The sequence below is a fragment of the Schistocerca serialis genome, chromosome 3 (assembly GCF_023864345.2).
Source record: "Schistocerca serialis cubense isolate TAMUIC-IGC-003099 chromosome 3, iqSchSeri2.2, whole genome shotgun sequence".
Classification (NCBI taxonomy): Eukaryota; Metazoa; Arthropoda; class Insecta; order Orthoptera; family Acrididae; genus Schistocerca; species Schistocerca serialis.
Window position 1 is genome coordinate 261,512,698 of NC_064640.1, and position 23,133 is coordinate 261,535,830.

The 23,133-nt window shown below is 40.2% G+C and overlaps 1 protein-coding gene across 4 annotated transcripts in view; it reads left to right on the top strand.

Annotated features, from left to right (window-relative positions):
- Positions 1 to 23,133, top strand: part of LOC126471584 (sodium-coupled monocarboxylate transporter 1-like) — a 337,815-nt gene that overhangs the window by 255,658 nt on the left and 59,024 nt on the right. For all 4 annotated transcript variants that reach the window (XM_050099818.1, XM_050099819.1, XM_050099817.1 and 1 more), the window contains exons 3-5: positions 1,203 to 1,362; positions 1,528 to 1,593; positions 14,031 to 14,082. In XM_050099818.1, coding sequence (XP_049955775.1) covers positions 1,203 to 1,362; positions 1,528 to 1,593; positions 14,031 to 14,082 — 278 coding nt within the window. The remainder of the gene's footprint in view (positions 1 to 1,202; positions 1,363 to 1,527; positions 1,594 to 14,030; positions 14,083 to 23,133) is intronic.

A 23,133-nucleotide genomic window follows, 5' to 3' on the forward strand; every position in this document is an offset into this window, starting at 1 on the left:
TTCACATCACTATGCGTGAAACTTGCCCGCACGCGTTCAACCGTTTCTTCGCTCACTGCAGGCCGACCCATTGATTTCCCCTTACAGAGGCATCCTGAAGCTTTAAACTGTGCATACCAACGCCGAATGGAGTTAGCAGTTGGTGGATCTTTGTTGAACTTCATCCTGAAGTGTCGTTGCACTGTTATGACTGACTGCTGTGAGTGCATTTCAAGCACGACATACGCTTTCTCGGCTCCTGTCGCCATTTTGTCTCACTGCGCTCTCAAGCGCTCTGGCGGCAGAAACCTGAAGTGTGGCTTCAGCCGAACAAAACTTTATGAGTTTTTCTACGTATCTGTAGTGTGTCATGACCATATGTCAATGAATGGAGCTACAGTGACTTTATGAAAACGCTTCAATCATTTGTAATAGCCCTGTATTTCTACGGTACAGCTGTGTCACATTAATGACATTCTGGAAAACAGTGCCACTACTGCATAATGGCATATGCAGCTGCAGCAAGACTAGCGTGTTGTTATTTAGAATAATCTTTGGAATTTCTAAAGTGGAATGTGTTGTATTTCTGCTTGCTACATTCCTTGGATGAGTGATCAAATCCTTAACAATATTTTTTTCTCTTTCACACTCGATCAACTATTGATTGCATTGAAGTTTGTGTGACTAATATAAAATTATCAATATTTTGCAAGATATGTAATGATTAGCATGATTTCCAACTGCAGGAGATATGCCAATTTTATGACCAAAGAAAGTGGATGAATTGTTAAATATGAACATCAGGATAAAAAGCACTAGTATTAACAAAATTTACTTTCTCTAATTTCTGTGTAAGAATCTCATTGTATCATAGTTCCTTATGCTGAAAAATAAGTTTTTTAAAAATGGATTCAATTGTGTCAAAGCTGTAGATAACATCAGAATACAATTCTTTACATTCAGATTTTCAAAATGGTCTTCCAAACAGCAACATGCAAAGATTGTATATTTCTAATAAGATACAGTTTCTATTACAGCAATGAATGAATAATAGCTTGGCGTCCTCCCTCACAGAAGTGTAACTCCAATTGTCGGAAGCTCTTTTCCCAAGTGTTTTTTCATTGAAATTCTTTCTTGTACATAAAACATGTTATTTTGACTACTCATTTGTCTAATAGATATGCTATGTGCTACTAGTCATTTTCTTTCTTTTCTTTCTACAGCTTTCTGTCCTCAATAACATTAATGGGGCAACCAGCAGAAGTGTACCTTTTTGGCCCACAGCTGTGGTTGTTTGGAATTGCCATGCTACTCAGTATTCCAGCAGTCTGCTACATTTTTATTCCATTTTACCACAGAATTAAATGTACATCAGCTTATGAGGTAAGAACAAAAGGACAGTAATATCTCATATTCATTTCATACACAAAACATAAGTTTACATATTAGCTTTAAGTAATACCATAAAGTAAACTTTCATGAATAAGGTAGATTTATTAAACTTTCCAGCATCTTTATATTTTTTATGTAATTGCATTGCTTTTGCAGTACTTTGGGACAAGATTCCACAAAAATGTGCAGCTCCTTGCATCTGTTCTCTTCACAGCTCAGATGGTAAGCCAGTAGCAGAAATAACTGCATCACCATTTCCCACTCTTTTGTAATATTATTTGTTGTAGTAATTTTACCATCTTCTTTGTTTGTTTAGACAATATACTTTGGAAGAAATAAAAATTCATCTCTGGTGTGAAGTGAAAGAAATGCATTTTCAGATATGTGAAGTAAATTTTTATCATAATATACTCTTTATTGTTTGTAGTCACAAGCAATTTCTGTAATTCTGAGTGTTATGGCCATAATACACTGCAAAAAATTCATAATGTTTTCCACTTTTTGAAATTTACAGATTTATACAAAGCTTCTCTATTAGGTGTAGTGTAACCATTTAATGTGAGGTACTGTGCAAAACTGTTACAGGCATGTGACACTGCAACTCCTGTTCTAGGAGTTGCTGACAATGATGAGGGTTTCCCTAAGGCTGAAGAAAGAATGAGCAACTAAAACAGTGGAAAGAGGGGAATGAGTTGTGTTGCAACAGATAAGCCAGTTAAGAAAGTGGGTGATCATTCAAGACAGCAGAAAAACAAACAGGAAAAGAACACTAAAATCAACAAGATAAGTCAGTACACTGGAACACGTGAGGCAATACTGACCTTACGACTTATCTTAGAAGAAAGATTAAGGAAAGGCAAACCTACGTTTCTAGCATTTGTAGACTTAGAGAAAGCTTTTGACAATGTTGACTGGAATACCCTCTTTCAAATTCTAAAGGTGGCAGGGGTAAAATACAGGGAGCGAAAGGCTATTTACAATTTGTACAGAAACCAGATAGCAGTTATAAGAGTCGAGGGACATGAAAGGGAAGCAGTGGTTGGGAAGGGAGTAAGACAGGGTTGTAGCTTCTCCCCGATGTTGTTCAATCTGTATATTGAGCAAGCAGTAAAGGAAACAAAAGAAAAATTCGGAGTAGGTATTAAAATTCATGGAGAAGAAATAAAAACTTTGAGGATTGCCGATGACATTGTAATTCTGTCAGAGACAGCAAAGGACTTGGAAGAGCAGTTGAAGGGAATGGACAGTGTCTTGAAAGGAGGATATAAGATGAACATCAACAAAAGCAAAACAAGGATAATGGAATGTAGTCTAATTAAGTCGGGTGATGCTGAGGGAATTAGATTAGGAAATGAGGCACTTAAAGTAGTAAAGGAGTTTTGCTATTTGGGGAGCAAAATAACTGATGATGGTTGAAGTAGAGAGGATATAAAATGTAGGCTGGCAATGGCAAGGAAAGCGTTTCTGAAGAAGAGAAATTTGTTAACATTCAGTATTGATTTAAGTGTCAGGAAGTCATTTCTGAAAGTATTCGTATGGAGTGTAGCCATGTATGGAAGTGAAACATGGACGATAAATAGTTTGGACAAGAAGAGAATAGAAGCTTTCGAAATGTGGTGCTACAGAAGAATGCTGAAGATTAGATGGGTAGATCACATAACTAATGAGGAAGTATTGAATAGGATTGGGGAGAAGAGAAGTTTGTGGCACAACTTGATCAGAAGAAGGGATCAGTTGGTAGGACATGTTCTGAGGCATCAAGGGATCACCAATTTAGTATTGGAGGGCAGCGTGGAGGCTAAAAATCGTAGAGGGAGACCAAGAGATGAATACACTAAGCAGATTCAGAAGGATGTTGGTTGCAATAGGTACTGGGAGATGAAAAAGCTTGCACAGGATAGAGTAGCATGGAGAGCTGCATCAAACCAGTCTCAGGACTGAAGACCACAACAGCAACAACAAGTCAGTATTCGCAAGAATCTGACTTACCTGGAATACAGGAACACAAAATGTGTGGACCTTTAGATTACTCAGACAATGAAGATATTAAAGGTCAAAATCAGAACAATGAAGAATCTTTTATGCCAACTGTTCAAAAAAGTTACATTTCACTAGGTTTCACTTGCATGATCCCACTTCACTATATTGGTAAAGTGGCCATGAATAAGGTTGGTTATGGTGACAAATAAGTAACATTTGTCCACAGGGAAGCCAAAAATCCAAATATATTTGCACACTGTTATGTAGCCGATACAACATATGTGTCAGAAGAAAGTGTAGTAATGATTTTAACAAAAGTTGTTTGCATGGGGAAAACCAAAATACAGCATGAGTTCCTTAAATTTGATGTCAACCTACAAAGTTCTAATTTTCATTTAATATTGTGGAAAGACCTGAAATTACTGTCAAAGAATCTAAATATTAATTTTGTCTTAACTTTAACTTGTGTTTTGAAGTAATTGAATAATACAAGTAATGCTAACGTGCATATAGTTTCTCATGCTTTTTACACTGTTACTCAGTAGGAACTAATCACTGTACTCTCTGCTTTGTACTGGGGCACACTGCAACAGTTTACTTTCATACTTAATATTCTCAATAAATACACCAGTTTCAAAGGTGTTCTCAGTCCATGATCTTTAAATGTATATTAAGGGATCCTTAAAGAAAAATACATAAAGAAAAACATCTTCAAAAATATGTTTTCAAAATTTAAGAAAATAACTGTTTGTTACACTTCGCATCCCCTTTCCCTAGATCAAAGTAAAAGCTTATTTTAATAACCTGCTGAATTATACTTTTCTGCATTTAAATGTTTTGTTAAATTTGTTGATAACACCTGATATTACAATAAATTTTAGTAAATACGTAAACCATCTCATAATAATTAAACTATCTCCACACAATTTAATATCAGTAAATACATTTAGAACAGGGGCAGCAAAGAATTCACTTTATGAACCCCAACAGTAATGCCATAGTGCTTAGGCTTGCTGTGCATGTCCCCACTGCCATGCCATGCTGTCTGAGTGCTTGGAAGAGGAAGAGGGGGAAACTGTAAATGCACCACATTTAAGTGGCGCTGCAGTTACACTGCATGTTACTGGGTTTTATATTCACATTTCTCAACAATTTAGATAAAGGACAAAACAAATTTTCAGTATTATTTAACATTTTTGGAACATTTAAGTTATAAAACAGCTTTCATCTGGTACAAACTGTTGGACTACGGACTGATGCAAGCAGTTTCACAAATTTTTGCACTCAAACTGCCATGCAGTTGTGACTTATTTAGTTTCCACTATTGAAAAAAGATCTTTTATACACATATATCAATCAAAATATTGTAGCACTTTTGCAACCTCGTGATGGAGATGTGCAAACTCTACCTGAGGAATGCAATGTAGACATCTTGGACAGTTTTGACACAAAAGGATTTGTCATTAAAATGGGAATTACTTTCCAGGTCAATCAGTTACATCTGCACATGTACAGGGACATGTTCAACTGAAACAGCAAATGGTCTCAGAAAAATATGTAAGATTGACAATGTATTCAAAAATTTTAGGGATGTATCCTTGTAATTCTTTCAAGGCCATACTGAATTCTTCAGACCTCATGTTTTTGTTAATAGCAGTTAGGTTGGGGAACTGGAATGTGTTTGTCAGGAGATGTCCCTTCACTAACATGATTTCCTTTTTAAATGCATCCATACCAAATCAAAAATTAGTTGCATCTTGAAATTTATTACTGTGGGCAGTGTGCACTTAAGTCCACTTAAAATGTGAGATCTGCAATCTGTTCCAGATGTTCCATTTTTCAGTCCTACAATTCTTTTTCCTTCATAAATTGAACAACAGTGAGTTTTAAATAAAAAATTGTTCCACATATGCTCCTTAACTGAACCAATGCACTTTGCAGTAATATACAAAGTCTCCATACCCTTTGTTCTGTTCCATCAAAATCTGTTGCAATGGAATAATTCATGTGACTTCAGAACTTTTACTATTCATATGACCAGTTTCTTTTCATGATGCATACCTGCAAAATTAGCACAAAGTGTTGCTTGAAGTACAGAACTTTTTCATTGTGAAGTAAATCTATAAATTCTTTCTATAATATCATTTCACAGCACATTTGCAGTATCTGTCATTTACTTGACTGCATACTACATATTGAGAATTCTCATCCGTCTCTTCTGTAATTCCAATTCATTTTTAAAGGCTTGTAATGATAGATTGCAAGACTCCCTAATTTTGTGCAAACAGCCTTTGGACCTGTCAATATCCCTCAAACCACAAACAAATAGTGAAGGATAAATAGTGATTCTGCTGAGCTGAAGAGAGTTGTGCTGACCAAAAGATGTTACACAGCAATACTAAATGAAATATGCTCTAATGGGTACTGTTATAACCTTTAATCACCAATAATTGCGTGGATATTCAAACACACTCACTTAGAAACAATAGCTGGTTACATGATAACAACTCAGTATCTCTTATTCAACTGCTGTGCTGTGACATGCGGCCGGCACCGTTCGTAGCTAGGTGGCGCTCCCGCATTCAGCCGAGTTGCGGAGCGCCTCTATCGCCATTTGCGCATACTGTCGTGGCGGCACTGTTAAATGTCGTGGCACTGTCACAACACTTTTCCCCCCTTGAAAAAAAAACACTCACTTCCTTGGAGACATGTACAGTGCGGAGACATCCATGGCCTCTTGTGAGGCCCCGAGAAGATCCCACGGAGAGACACGAGAGTATGGTCGAATATGTCCAGGACGGAAGCTCGTGTGTGGAACGTGCCTCCTGGATGAGATGACAGGTGAAAACTCCGGAGCAGCATCCATAGATGTCGTGGACCTGGGGGTGTGCTCCAGCGAGATGGGTCCCGGAGAAGGTGGCGTCGCGACTGGGGCCGGTTCCAGCGTACTCGGAAACAGTAGCGACGGCGGCTGCATCAACACATACGGTAGATCAGCAGCAGCAACAGGACTGGCTTCTCGGACTGGTGGAGGCAAAGGAAGGGGCGGTGGCACCGGCGTGGCCACCACTCATGGGCACATCTGGTCATAATGGCGAACAACCATGCCGTCGTCCTTACATATTTCACAAAGCCGGCAGCCGTGAAGAGCCTTGACCACCCCTGGAATCCATTTAGGGTGAGATCCATACCCTCGTGCCCACACGTCGGTGCCCACCGAGTATTTTCCCGCTCTAGGGGACACAGCACAAGGCCTGACAGGGTGAAGCAGGTGCAGTAGATTGCGCGGTTGGCGGCCATGTAAGAGTTCAGCAGGGCTGCGATCACCCAGAGGCATGAAGCGATAAGAACTCAGAAATTGCAGCAGAGCGTCATCTGTGGAAAAATCACTAAGGAATTTTTTCATCTGGCTTTTGAAAGTGCGGACAAGGCGCTCGACCTCCCCATTTGATTGCGGATGGAAGGGCGGTGCTGTAACATGATGAATCCCTTGTCCAGTAAAAAATCACGGAAGGCCTGTGAAGAGAACTGAGGGCCATTGTCCATGATGATCGTGGATGGAAGACCTTCTAGCGCAAAGATTTTGGTCAAAGCCAGCGTCATCGCCGCAGTGGTGGGCAACGGACATCGAACAACAAACGGAAACTTTGAGAAGGCGTCAATCAACAGTAGCCAATAAGTACTGAGGAAGGGGCAGGCAAAGTCAGCGTGCACCCATTCCCATGGCTGCACCAGATCAGGCCACAGAGAGGGCATTGTACGAGGTGCAGCCAGTTGTTGAGCACACTGACCACAAACAGCAACCATGTGGGCGACGTCCGAATCAATACTGGGCCAATAAACGTGCCTGCGGGCCAGGGACTTAGTCTGAGAAATACCCCAATGGCCTTCATGCAACAGTTTGAGAACATCTTTGCGAAGAGAGACTGGCACTACGACCCGTGGAGATGCGCCATCCGTGGCCAGAAGAACAACACCATCATGAACAGACAGACGAAGGCGCAAGGCATGGTAGTTGCGAAGGGGATCCGATGCCCGGCCCTGGGTCCTGTCCGGCCAACCCCGTTGAACAAAACCGATCACCTGACACAGGACCGAGTCCCGCGCAGTAGCCGACGCAACCTGCGAACCTGTAAGTGGAAAACCCTCAACCGCACAACGTTCTTCCTCATCAATGTGGAAACAGAGTAGTTCATCAAGATCGAAAACCGGGTCAGGGCCCATCGGCAATCGCGACAATGCGTCAGCGTTGGCGTGCTGGGCCGTGGGGCAATAGTGAATCTCATAGTGAAAATGAGACAAGTATAAGGCCCAACGTTGCAGGCGGTGAGCTGCCTTATCCAGAAGCGACGCCGATGGACTGAACAGAGAGACCAGTAGCTTGTGGTCAGTGATGAGGTGAAACTTAGAACCATACAAAAAAACGCTGAACTTTTTTAGAGCATAAATGATAGCGAGTGCCTCCTTTTTGATTTGAGAGTAACGCCGTTGCGCATCGTTGAGGGTCTTGGAAGCATAGGCGATGGGTCGTTCCGACCCATCCTCATACCGATGGGCGAGAACAGCTCCTAGGCCATACTGTGATGCGTCAGTTGCCAGAACCAAGTGCTGACCCGCACGGAATGTGGCAAGACAAGGCGCCAACTGCAAATGAGCCTTCAGACAGACAAAAGTCTGCTCACACTCGTCGGACCAACAGAAAGGGACATTTTTTCGTAACAGCTGATGCATAGGATGAGCTACCGCCACCGCAGATGGAATGAATTTGTGATAATAAGCAATCTTGCCTAGAAACACCTGAAGTTCTTTGACTGTAGACGGCCGGGGTAGAGTGTTAATGGCCGCAACGTGCTGACGTAGAGGACATATATCATCACGGGACAAGTGGAAACCAAGATACACAATGGAGGGTTGGAAGAACTGTGACTTGTCCAGATTGCACCTCAACCCAGCTGAATGCAAAACCCGAAACAGTGAACGCAAATTGCGAAGATGCTCCTCAGTGGAGGCCCCCATGACAACAATGTCATCCAGATAGTTTATGCAGCCGGGAACGGAAGCCGTGAGCTGTTGCAAAAACCGCTGAAAAATGGCCAGCACGCTAGCGACACCAAATAGTAACCGCTGGTACTGATACAACCCACAAGGAGTGTTGATGACGAGAAATTCCTTGGAAGAAGCATCCAACGGCAACTGATGGTACACCTCCGATAAGTCAAGTTTGGAAAAGAACTGGCCCCCAGCGAGCTTGGTAAATAACTCCTCAGGATGGGGAAGAGGATAAGTGTCAATGAGGTTCTGAGCGTTGACAGTGGCTTTAAAATCACCACACAATCGCAGACTCCCATTTGGTTTAGAAACCACCATGATTGGCGATGCCCATTCGCTGGAGGTAACAGGAAGGAGAATCCCTGAAGCTGTTAACCTGTCTATCTCAGCCTTGACAGGTGCACGCAACGCTACCGGAATAGGGTGTGCCCGGAAAAACTTAGGGTGAGCTGTAGGTTTAAGAGTAATGTGGGCTTCAAAATCTTTGGCACGACCCAGACCAGCAGAGAACACAGACAAAAATTCAGAACACAATCCATCCAGCTGTTGATACGGAATATCCTCAGATATGAGGTGCACATCATCATCAACAGAGAACCTGAACAACTGGAAAGCATCATAACCGAACAGGTTTTCAGTGCCCGCATGATCCACCACATAAAACGTGAGGGGCCTAACAACAGACTTGTAGGCAGTGGAAGCATCAAACTGGCCAATGATAGGAATTTTCTGTTTATTATAAGTTCTCAGATTTCACGTAACTGGAGACAAGGGAGGGGAGCCCAACTCCAAATACGTACGAGAATTAATGAGAGTTACTGCAGAGCCAGTGTCCACTTGCATGCAAATGGCTTTATCCAGAACACGAACAGTAACAAACAACTTATTTGTTTGAGAAAGCACACAGTTAACATCCATGTCCGATGCCTCGTCCTCGTCGACAGGAACTTTAGGGGACTGACACACAGAAGCAATGTGGCCTTTTTTCCTACATGAATTACACATGGCCCAACATTTTGGACACACGGCCCTGTCATGCTGTACAAAACAACGTGGACAAGAAGGAAGTGCGGAACGAACCTGCTTCTGTGGTTGCTGTTGTCGCTGCGAGCATTGCAGCCCAACGTGACGTTGTTTACATGAGTGAACCGCCGCCACATCTTCGTTCTCCTGTGAAACAGGCAAATTGTCCGTGTCGAAAGTTGACTGTACAGCGCCTACATCACAACAGGTGTCTATTTGCGTGCCAGCAGCGTGAGACACTTCAAAGGATTGAGCGATGCTTAAAACTTCCGACAATGACGGGTTTGGCAGTTGTAGGGCACGTTGCCGAACTTCTTTATCAGGAGCAAGCCGTAGAATAGCATCCCTAACCATTGAATCAGCATAAGACTCATGATGAGTGTCCGCAACAAACTGACATTTCCTACTCAGACCATGCAGTTCCGCCGTCCAAGCCCGGTGAGATTGATGGGGCTGTTTACGACACCGGTAGAACGCCACGGGGGCGGCAACAACGTGGGTGTTTTTTCAGTAATAGTTAGACAATAAGTCACACATTTCTTGGAAGGACAGAGAGGCAGGTTCCTGCAGAGGGGCTAACTGAGATAGCAGCTGATAGATCCGTGGGGAAATCCAAGATAGAAATAACGACTTACACATAGGAGTGTCGACGACGCCGAAATCCAAGAAGTGTTGCCCCAAATGCTTCTCATAATCCTCCCAGTCTTCAGCGGCCTCGTCATAAGGAGGGAATGGAGGCGGAGAAGAGAAAGACAGACGATGAGTAAGTGATGTCAACAATGCCTGAATAGCAGCTGTCAACTGTGTTTGTTGTTCAATGAGCGATTGCATAAGCTGTTCCATGTCTGCCCCGTCACGAACACACAAATCCACAACGCAGTGAAAATATCCCATCATAATAGCCAAAAAGTGTTATAACCTTTAATCACCAATAATTGCGTGGATATTCAAACACACTCACTTAGAAACAATATCTGGTTACATGATAACAACTCAGTCTCTCTTATTCGACTGCCGTGCCATGACATGCAGCCGGCGCCGTTGGTAGCTAGGTGGCGCTCCCACGGTCAGCCAAGTTGCGGAGCTCCTCTATCGCTGTTTGCGCGTACTGTCGTGGCGGCACTGTTAAATGTCGTGGCACTGTTACAACAGGTACTTCCCCCTGATGAGGTAGGCCAATACATGACCAACATGCAGCCCACACACTTGGTTCACATATTTTCTTACTAACTGGACTCTGATGTGCAGTGCAGATACCATTCCACAAAATCTCATCAATTTTTCATCCTAATTTTATGTATGTCTGATGGGCACAAGATTACTACTTACAGATTCACAGAAAGAAAAAGTACTGGGTGTCCAGAATTATAGTTTCTGTTCCAAAACTCTGCAGAAAGAGAACCACTGCTCAGAATGACATCAAAGTTTAACAGCTTATTGTTGAAGCAGGGAGAAACATCATGGAAAAAATAAAAAAGAAAAGAAAAATATTAACAGCAATTTGATGAATAGATGGTGCTGTAAGCTTCAGAATATGCACACCAGCAGATGTGTGGCACATGGCTGTTTCTCATTTTGTGTCCGAGATGCCTAACATGGCTGTCTCCATGAAGGATCATTTACTGTTGGTAAAGCTCTTTTACAAGAATGGAGACTGTGCCAGTAGACCTGCATAAGTTCTTTACACTCAAGGGTATGAAAAAAGGTCTTAGTCTGATGTCTACTAAGGGTTGGGAGAAAATGATGACAAAAATTGAAACAACAGATTTTTTTGAAGTGCAGTATGGCAAAGGGAGGAAAATGTAGAAAATGTGGAACAGCATTGCAGAAGGGGGTCAAGAGATGGTGTGCAAATATGCAGTGCATGGAAATAGCCTGAATGTTGGACAGGCCTGTGAGCACAGTGTATAAAATCCTACTAAACATTCTCCATTGCTATCCATACAAAAGCATCCATGCTTAGGGTTTGCTTCCTGTTGACCTGTTAGCAAGACAAATGTTCACTCTGGAATTTCTTGCTCATATGGATGTGCACAATGAATGGTCATGGAACATCATATGGATGAAGCCATTTCCATCTCCAAGGACATTTCAATATGCAGAATCACAAAATATGGACTATGGAAAATCCATTCGCACGCCAACTGGTACCACTTCATTCTGCTAAGGTGACTGTGTGATGCAGGTTGATGGCATCATTTATCATAGGGCCAAATTTTATTGAGTAGAGAAGTCCTGCTCAAAGGAGTGAAGCCGACGTAGAGGACGTGGGTGGAGCCATCGATGAAGGGATTATAGATACGTCCGCACCCGTGTTGACCAAAAAATTGAGTTTCGAAGAAATGTCTGCTACAGACAATCAGCCATTGGTAAAAATGGGGGAATGTATGGAGTGCAGCATAGTGGGACGCCTGTCTGATCCCCCTCAGGTTTCAGCATCTACTTTGCCCTGCAGAAGGCGTCTGGATGCTGGCAAGGCAACCCCCACTTCTGTGCTGTGTCGCTGTCGGCCTTGTGATACCAGCAGTATGGGTGAGCCAGATGTGGCAGAGGTGGAGACTTAGCAAGAGGGGGAAGCTTGTCTTCGTCGATTGCTTCAGGTAGGTATACTGGCACGTACGGGATGTGTGCAATCTGGGAATGTTTGGAGAGTGGGGAGTGTGAGTGCAGGCCACCAGGCATTGTGGAGGCCAGAGCGGTGGAGTGAGCCTTGCCCCTACCAGCAACCGGGTGAATCTCCAGTGCAGGTGTACCAACCTGTGGCAGAGAACATGGAGGTTGGTGCTGTCACAGGAGAGAGTAAATCGACTCGATGTAACAGGTGTATCTGCAGATCGTTGGGTAGCTTAGCAGACCACACCACCCAGACCGGTATATCCAACATAGTTTGCTTGTTGGCCAGCAACCATAGGCAGCACCACAGTTGCTGTGTCCAGTCCCCACAGTGTTCTTTGTATTAAATTTTTAGGATGAGTCTTCCTGGGGGGAACAGGTGTGGCACCCGATAATCGTTTTCTTGGGGAAGTCATACTTTAGAGCTGGTGGCATAGAGAGGAACAGGTTACAGATCAGGTCCCAGTGGTCATGAAGGTGTGTCATGAGTCACAGGAACCTGGAGTTGTCATCAGAAATGTAGTGTATCTAAAAAATGTGCTCTACCAAAATGTCTTCTGACAGCGGCGCTAACTTTGGTAGGTGTCCAGGGAGAGGAGACGGAGGAGAGTTAGGAACCTCTGGGAACAAAGAATTGTCTTTTTGAGCAGTGAAATCCCATTCCAGCCAGGAAATGGTAGCACAGGAGTCCGGCATGGCAGGTGTAGGTGATCCTGTGGAGAAAATGGGTGTAACAGCGGAAGGGGGTATAGGTCCAAAAACACATATGTCACAATTGCCACATGTGTGATCACTGTGCATGCCTGTTGCACTGTGGAAGGACATCATGGCAGGCATGGTCAGTACCATGGAACGAATGGGGAGAAGGGCAGGAGCCAGAGTTCTCGAAACTGATATGCCTGCCAGGGGTGGCAGGCTGTGGAAACAGCAAGTGGGTTTACAGCAGGAACCGGAACCCTCTGTGTTGGCAGGGGTGGTAGTGGGGGGCAGATTGTGAACATGTGTGACATGAATTAAAGTCCACAACACATGGTGGTGGCAAAGTTCATCGTGTGGTGATGTACATCACGGGATGGGGATCAGGTTATGTGTCCATCAGTTGCAAAACACTAGCAGCAGGTGCTGGCATGTAAACTGAAATTGCACTATTATGGTCAACCACCTGTGAAAAAGTTCTGGGGATCACCCATGGTGCACTATTAGTGATGATATGTCCTTGGCTAGTATTCATGAGCGTTGCAACAGGTGTGGAGGATGGCTGATTGATACATGTTACATGTTGTGGTAATGGCATCGTTGTACATAGCACCATAGTAATGATCGCAGGAGCATGCTGTGAATGAATGTTCAGCTGTGGAGGCAGCCTAACCTGTGCATTAAGATAACGTTCCAAAGAAACACTGTTCTGAATATTGTGTGAGTTGAACTGCACACGGTGATGAACACAATCCAGCAATAAAAATCCTGAGTCCATTGTTCTGGCCGGAGGTGTAGCAAACAGCCATTGTGATGAGATGAACATCTTTTGTGACGTGGATGTAGTACATGGACTGTAGTCAGCAGGAGAAAATCCAGTCACAGGAGACGTGATGAATACATCTGCATAGTTGGTTTGAGTTTCCATGTCCACGAGGAAAGAGTTGTGCGTAGAAGTCATCTACAAGTGTATATTTAACCACTCACATAAACAAACTGAATCATCTCAAACTTTTCATTCAAAGAACTCATGAGTGGAGAGAGAGTCCTCATTTGTGGGTCAATGTTTATATTGACGCCACAATTTATTATGGTTAAGAAGGTTAAGAGAAAGTCTAACTCAGCTGAAAATTCTATGTGAAATCTGACAGGGTTTCCATCAAGATCTACAGCTTTGTTCAATATTTCTGTTTTGTAATAATATTTTATCACCTGTGTTTAACTAACTAATTTTTATATTTGTAATGAAGTATGTAATTCAATAGAGTATGTTACTGTATTTATCATTTTCTTTTCAGGTACTATATTTAGCACTAGTACTTTATGCACCTGCTGTTGCTCTCTATCAAGGTAAGGAAATAATTCTCCACCATAAAATAATACCTCATATATTAACAAAAGATATTGAATGTCAGATCTCTTCATGTCAGATGGAAACAGATCTTTGAACTAACTAAACATATAGTAAAACTATAATGTAACTGAATAGATAAAAGATTTATTCACCAAACAGTGTCAGTGACACATACAGAAGTGAAGTAAATTTGCAACAGTCAGTGTTTCCTTCTGATCCCATCCAGTAACTCTCCCCTGACCTGGGGTTCGGGGTAACTTTTCCAAACTCTCCTCATTTCCTAAACCTCACCAGTCCTTTCCTTCATCCCTTTTCCTTCCCCTTCAACTCTCTTGCCAGAAGAAGGAGCCAAATGCTCTGAGAACTTGTAAATTTTCTTAACTTTTATATGTATGTGTTCTCCTGCTGCTGCTTGCTGAGTAAGTTTTTCAACTGTCCTGTTACATTATAGTGTTTGGAATTCAGAATTGATTTCTTTTTTGGTATAAACATACTGCAAGCAATCTCTTCAACTCTGTAACTTTCCACTTTTATTAAAGGCTTATAATACTTTTTTATTTAAATTACAAGAAATAAGAATGGAGAAAGATGGAGCAAGTTGGCTGTCAACACATAATGTGTCTCAATTGATGCTCAGCATATACAGGGTGAAGTATTTGCAGTGGTAATATATTTACAGACAGGATTATAGTCACAGGCTTCCTTTTTGGCTTTTGCTGCTCAAGAAGCATGTTTGGTTCATAGACTGATTACCAGTGGTTATGTGACTCAGACAATTTTCACATTCACTAAGATAGCTGTGTGGTTATATTCAGTATGAACCACAAGCCACATCATTGTCTAGGTTGTTTTGAGTGTTGTAAAATATGAACTGGTCAGGATGCTTTAGATCATATATTCTTCATACAGACACAATAAACAAAGGCTAAACTCCATTAGGATGAATAACAACACATCCACAAAGAAAAGTATGAACTTACTGTTTTTCATGAAGAATCAAAACAATTGGCTGACAGTATTTCATGAAGACCTAAAGGAAATTTGGCGTAATTGAAGAAATCTTTCAATGTAGGACAAAATTTTGAATCATAATTACAGTCACACATTTTCTAAGGAGTTCCTTTGACAAACTATTTGATGGACAGGAGAACAACAGAAGAAACACAGCAAACAGATGAAGAAATAGTGTTGGAGGCTGAAACACACCCCCTTATGGGGTACAACAAATAATAAAACATTTTACTGTACATACTTAATGTTTTATACATAGCGATACCTCAGGATGTTTAACATGCCAGAAAAAAATACACTATTCATATTTATGAAGGAGCTGATAAGCTTTTGTTCCTTCATATTTTATGCATGCTTAGGAAGAGAGTTATTGCAGATTAACTACTGCATGCAGTGAGTTTTGTCAAAATTTAATGACAATGAAGTGGCTAGAAATAATTTTTTTATGCTCGTTGGAATGTTCATTAGATCTTCCAAAAGTTATTCTTGATTTTGTACTATTTATCATAATGCTCATCTATTACAGCCACTCCTTCTTTTTGTAATGTTTATCCACTAATGGATGTTTGAAATCACATTTTCCATAACTTCTTGGTTACTTGCAGTGTAATTGAATATCAGTCTAACATTTTGCAGCCAAGATCTCCTCTTTTTCATAATGTCTTACTGCCTTCAACTTTGGCTTTAATGATCAGCTTATTATTATTATTATTTATATTCTGGACACATCTCGTTCTCTGCTATCATGCTTAAGGATTTTGTCATTTGTCATTCTCACCATCCACATACTCTGTGGTATATCCATGTCTCAAAAGCTTCTACTTTATTGATGGTGTTTACCTTTAGTGTGTAACCTTCTAAACAATAAAAAATAATAATTAAACATATCAACTTATGAACTTTAAATGTAATTCCAAGTAAAAAACCTCAAAAAATCTAAGTCCTTTTTTTTAATTTTAAGAATGCTTGTTAAGCATGTTCAGTGCAGCATTTTACTTTGCTGTCAAATGACCAATTTTCAGAAGGCCATTTGTAAGATATTTAAATTTGTAAGTCTTTCTATGAACATTGCTTTAAACATTGTGCTAGAGTCTTGAAATAAGTTCATATTCATTGAGATAATCATAAATTTTGACTTTTTATACTTATATTTAGGCCTATAGATAAACATGTTACTGAACATCATTAATATTCATGTTATCAAACTTGCGTGTAAAGACTGGTCTCATGTCAGATATTCTAGAGCAGCATTTACAGAGCTTGGCAAATCCATCTTATCAATAACGGATGTAACATTCTTTTTAGAGAATTTTGCTAGACTACAGCCATCTGTTACCAGCATATCATTTATTCAGAAAGCAATCTGCTCCTCTTCATCTATGGTCCTACCTGTTTCTTTTTTCATTATATTCCATAATGTCTTCATATTATTGCCTGATGTGGCTGTCTTCTTCTGATAGTGCAGCTAATTTCATAATGGGAATAATTTCTTTTGTATCCTACAGTATAGCTTGTAATAAACTGCAGTATATATATTAGACCTGTTTCTTACAGACAGATACAGTTCCTTCAGTTTTCTTTTAGTCCTAAAATATGTCTTTATTCCTCAATATTTTTAACCCTAGTTTAGATTTGGTTGCTTTTGGGAGAAAATAATTGTCATATTTGGTTAGGTCTATATTAACAAATGCACTTTATTTCTATCCATGTTGTGAGCATTTTAAACATCTTTCTAGTTGATGTCTTTGAGCAGTTTCCTAAAAATTCAATTTTTGTCTATTAACCACCCTCTTGGATTTTGATTTAGTAGATTTTGCATCCTGATAAATATGAATACTTAAAACTGGGAAATGCGCATCATCAGATGAAAGGAAGTGGACTATGGTTTTATTCATTATATGTGTCTACAAAAAAGGGATTAATGGCTGTTTTTGAACAGTTAGCTACACTGACTGGAATCCTTATGATGGGAATTATGCTTTTCATCCCGTCTGCTAAATCTCCCTTGACCGGAGTTCTGGGCAACTTTTCTATATTCTACCCCTTTTCCTAAATCTCACCAGCCCTTTTCCATCACCCCTCTTCCTTCCCATTCCACCCTTCTGTCAGAAGAAGAAGCCTCTGTTCCTGAAAGTTTGCAAACTTTAATACCTTTTACATGTGTGTTCTCCTGCCACCACTTAGTGAGTAGATTTTTCCAAGCCAGTTACATTATATTTTCAAAAATTGATACAGAGTGTGTTTGTCAGTTGCCTTAGCCAGCAAGTTCTCCAAGTCTCTCACCCATTAAAATGATTTAGTCATTGGTTGCTCAGAGACTGGCACACAGCAACTCACCAGCCATTATGACTGATAAGCTCTGCCATAGAGTTGAAGCAGCATGGAATGACGTGCCCATATTTGTCACCCAAGCTCAGTTCAACAAAGTGCGCAACCAGGTTACAGCTCTTGATCCTTCCAAATGTGGCACCTTTGTGTATTAAATTGCACATGCAGTATATTTATTTATTTATTATTTTTATTTGGTGCTGTGACATCTTCTGTAGATACAGGAAAAGTGAAAATATAATGCAAATATAAACATTACAAATTTTCCACACAAGGACAATACAGAAATTAATCATGATTTCACATTTACTACATGTATGAATTTACTACATGTATGCATGATATCCTACAAGTGATTCCTACAGACAGTACAGTTAGACTATAAATATATATACATATACATCCATAAAGACAATACAGAAGTTAATGATAATTACAACAATGAATCTTAGTAATGTTTACTTCATATACAGGATGGTCCATCTGAAGTTTCGGATGAGATTATCTAAAAAACTATACATTGGGTAAAAATAGTGGGTAAGACAAGTTTGTAAGCTCGAAAGGGGACATCAAATGATGCCACATGTGACACCCAGCCCCCACCCCCTTGGGTGGGGCGGGGGGGGGGGGGGGGCAACTTTTAAATCTTAAATGGAAACCCCCATCTTTTATTGCAGATTCGGATTCTCCATAAAAAAGGAATCAAGTTTTGTCTGAAACGTTTTTTTAAACCATTGACAGGTGGCACTGAAATTGAGAAAAATTAAAATTGGGGAAGAACTCCAATTTATTTAGAATGATCCGAGAAGGACGCATGCGCCAATTCTTTCATTACGTCAAATTAAGGCATTTTTTTACAAAATGTATCCTACTCACCACAGTTTTTGATGGAGGGAGGCAGAATGATATTAAAATCCTATTAGTGAACTCTTCACAATTGCATTACTCACCCGACTGTGGCACTACCATGGCCAAACTGCGAACTATGGCTCAGCTGGGATGGGATCAGACATCACTTCACTTTCAGAGTGTGAACAGTAAACATCAACTGATGAAAGTAAATTATTCTTTAGCGAAACATGGCTCACTATCCTTTTTTCTTTAGCGAAACATGGCTCACTATCCTCCTACAGAGATTGTTGATATGCTGTTAATTTTAGGTGAATGCCATAACAATTACACTGCAGCTGCGCAATGTATGCAGATTGTTTCCCAAACAGACAAAACCCAAGCTAAAACATTATTTGAAATTGCACTCAATGAGCTCGAAATGGATGCATGCACCATCCACCTCGTCGTCACAAATTCAATGAAAATGACACTTGTACCCTTACTGTTCTCATCTGTGTTCAACTGGATCCTGAAATTAGTAGTCATGCATTTTAGAGACAAACTGGAATACCAAAATCAACTGTTTTGAGGATTTTGAAGGCACACAAATATCATGAGTATCATATCACACTGACACAGACATTAACACTGGAAGATATGTAAATATGTGTGTATTTCTGCCAATGGGCCTTGGAAATGATAAGAGGTGATAATGTTTTTTTTAGATACATTAAGTTCACCAATGAAGCAACATTCAAAAACAATGGCGAATTAAATCATCATGATTGTCATTATTGGTCCCCTGTCAATCCACACTGGCACAGACCCGTTGACAAATCAACACAAATGGTTGTTAATGGTCTGGTGTGGAATTTTAAATGGTTACTTGATAGGTCTGTATTTTTTTCACCAAAATGTTACGGGGTGCACATGAGATGCAGTTACTTACATATTTTTCTACATCACTGCAATGTGTTTTCCACCAAAATCTTTCAACTACACATCTACCAGTTGTCCATTTTCCTCTGTGACCTGATAATACGTGGTTGTACACTCAGTAGAATACTTCCAGTTTCAGTGCTGCAGGAACTACAATATGAGGTCTGCAATTTGTAGATCTGCATAGCAAGCCTTCTTGTATTTCAAACTGAGATTGTGTTTGAAAAAATTGACATTCACTGTCAGCTGCTTGTGCCTTCATCCAATGTATCTGGCTTCCATCTACTACTTACAAAGCTGCAATCTTTCTGGTTAGAACATCAGCATTTAAATGTTTGACTCTTGACTTATGAATTATCTCATAATCAAACTCACTCAATTTTAATGCCAATCTTGCAAATCAGCTTGATGGATCTTTGAGTCCTAATAACCATTTTAAAGATGTGTGGTCTGTAACTACTTTGAATTTATGACTGTACAAGTAGCAACAAAAATAATAGATTATGTATACAACTGCTAATATTTCTTTTTCAGTTGTTGAATAATTGATTTCAGCCTTATTCAATTGGCTAGAGGTATATGCCACCAGATGTTCTTTTCCATCATCATTCTGACTTAAGATACAGCCCAAAGCATCCTTGACTGCATCACATGCAAATATGAACTCCTGTTCAAAGTCAGGGAATATTAACACATCATTTGATACTAATATCTCCTTGAGTTTCTCAAACACTTCTTGGCATTGTGATGTCCACTGCAAACTAGCACCTTTTTTTAGCAACTTAGTTAATGGTCATGCAATTTCAGTGGATCCCTTCACCAATTTGGAATAATAATTCTGTAACCCAATGAATAACTGTAATTGTTTTGTAGTTTGTGGTGTTGTAACTTAATGTACAGTGGAAGCAAACTGAGGATCTGCCCTCACTCTGTCTTGACTGATAATATGTCCAAGACAAGTTATCTGTGTCTGACCAACATGGCTTTTCTCCACACTTAGCATAAGGTGTGCCGCCCTCAATCTACTAAACATTTCATCCAGGTGTTTAACATGATCTTCTACATTTTACAAGCCAAATGGCATTCTTCAATATTGCTAGTGACCTGAATTTGCTGCGAAAACAGTTTTGGGTCTGTCTTCAGAAAATATTTCTAGTTGGTAATAACCATTTCTAAGATCAATTGTTGAGAAATATTTACATTTTCCTAGGTTGTTTAATGTATTTGTTATGTTCCATATTAGGTATTAGGTTTTAAGGTGAAATCCATTCAACCATGGCATAATAGCTCTGAACATTTTATTAATTGTGAGACATGTATCCATTGTGGTTCATGTGTTCAAGTAACAATAGTCACAGCAAAATCAATATTTTCTGGTACCAACTGATTTTTTGCATACAAGGGCAATATTTGCTGACAAAGGGCTATTGCTATGCTCGATAATACCCTCACACCATTGCTGGCCTATAAATTCATCTACTAGTGGCTGTAGGTGTTTTGCTATCCTGTATAGTTTCCCATCAACTGGTGAATTATCACCTGTTGGTATGTGGTGTTGTGATAGGTGTTACTGGTAGTGAACCACCTGAATATAATAAGTCTGAATATTCTCACAACAAAGCTTCTATGGCTTCTCATTCAACATATTTCAAGTGATGAACCATGTCACATAGTGCAGAGGCATTGGTGGCTTTTTAGATGCTGTGATCACAGTGTGACCCTTCAATATCCTCACCTTTAAGTTCCTCTAAACTTGCTATAAGTAATTCTTTTGGGAGATTCACTTCAACTGTCCCAAAGTTATCCAAGCTTACCTGAATCATCAGTTCTTCATTAATGTTGGTTAAGTACACAACTCTTCTTTGTATAAAACTATGCATTTCTTCTAATGTTGCATTGTTCTGCAGTGGCTCAACCACACATAATCTCTGCTGTGGCGCACTGGTGTCTAGAGATACCCAAACCAAATTCCCGGTACCAGCAGGTACTTTGTCATGAATAATCTTCTTTAATGTACATGTACACAGTTCAGTTGGTGACACCTCAGCAGTCAGTGTACCTTGTGACACTGAAACATTTACAGCTGTTGGATCCACTGGAAACAAGTACCCACCAAGTTCAGCTGTGCGCTGTGAAAGATTAATTTTTGCATGATGCCTATCCAGTAAATTAAGTCCAAGAATTGCAGAATATCCTTGCACAACAGTAGGCAACACTTCCATATACTCATGAAACTTTATTGTTTCAAAGCTAAAAACTAGCTTTCTTTTCCCCAGTGATACCAAGTCATTGTTTCCCACTCCATATAATTTATACCTCAGAGTTCCCAGTGCTCATAGTTCCCATGAGATCTAGACTAATAATACACAAGTGCTCCAGTATTGACTAGCAATTTACATTCTTTACCATTTACAAACCCATTAAACAACAATCCATCTCTGCCTTAGTGTCTGCAGTAATCTGACTAACCAGAAATATTTTCCAGTGGACAAAACACCCCCATTTAAGATTAATATTTTCCATTGATTATGTCCTTTATTTTGCTTCCCATTCTCTCACTTTTTTGCCTTGTTACCAAAATGCCCACATCTGTAAAATTATGGTTGACTGCATTGTGCCTTCTAGAATGCCCTTCCTTCCCACAACAGTATCGACTCTTTTTAGAAGCAAAAAGTTGCTTATCTGTGCATACCTGTGTAGCAATATCTACCTTCTGCAGATGCATGGCAATACACAGTGCTGCAACCAAATCCTCTGGATTTTCCATTAGGACTCTTTGTGAACACTCCACAGGAATTCCTTGCAAAAACACATTGAGTGATCAGTTCTGTGACTCCCTGAGTATGACATGATCCATGTCAGAATTTCCCACCAGTTCATATGTTTTCACATTTATTTTACAGATTCTGTCTGAAAAAGTCTTTACAGTCTCATTTGCCTCTTGCATCAACCCACTCAACTTTCCCCTAAAAAGCCTGGCACTAATTTGATTACTGGTTCTCTGACACATACCTTCCACTAACTGCTCAAATGTACTTGCTTTGCTCAGCATCTCATAACACATCGCATATATCTTGGCTTCACCTGTAAGGTGTAAATTAACCAATTTACACCTGCAGAGTAATTTCATCTGATCAATTACACATTCTGGCTGTAGTAAATACATCACTATTGAAAACCGTGATGTCCTCTGTTGATCTGCTGGAGAAGGGAATGATGGGGTGAGCTATTAAAGAATCTACTGAAAAGTGGGGCATTGCTGCTGTGACTTAAATTCACTTGAACACAGCCATGAATCTCACATGGCCCACAAAGATTCTAACTGTTCCACCAATTCCTCATGGCATAACTTCTCTCGAGCATTTTCCTCTAATAATTGTGACATGTTTCTTTAAAGTGACTATACCATCACTGGTAGTAACTGACCTCATGCCTAGCATGTTTGTGCAGTTTATCACTGCCTTATATGTATACCAAAAATATCTGTGCCAATATATACCAGAGAGGAAAAATACAATTTACACTGACTTGGTTATTTCTTTTGCCTGATCATCACCCAGCAACACTCAGTACACTCCTGTGCTGTGTGGCCATAATGTCTACATGTAGAACAAGTTAACAGTACAAACTAAGTGCATAGTTCACTATGACTTGTTAAGTTACAAATGACACATGCCACCAGTACCAAATACATTTCTATACAATTGCCTCTGAAGTTTGATAAATCAACAGGCTCCATTGGTTTTTCAAAACATACTTTTGACATAGAACTTCCATCACTATGTCTAAATTCTGCCATAACATGAAAGAAAACATTTTTTGTACTCACTGTGTTATGGTTACGGCTGGGAATTATGGACACAATGGAAGCAGACCACTGCATCCAAATTCTAGGTGCTGGAGTTGAACACCTCCAATGCCAAATCCTCTGATGACAG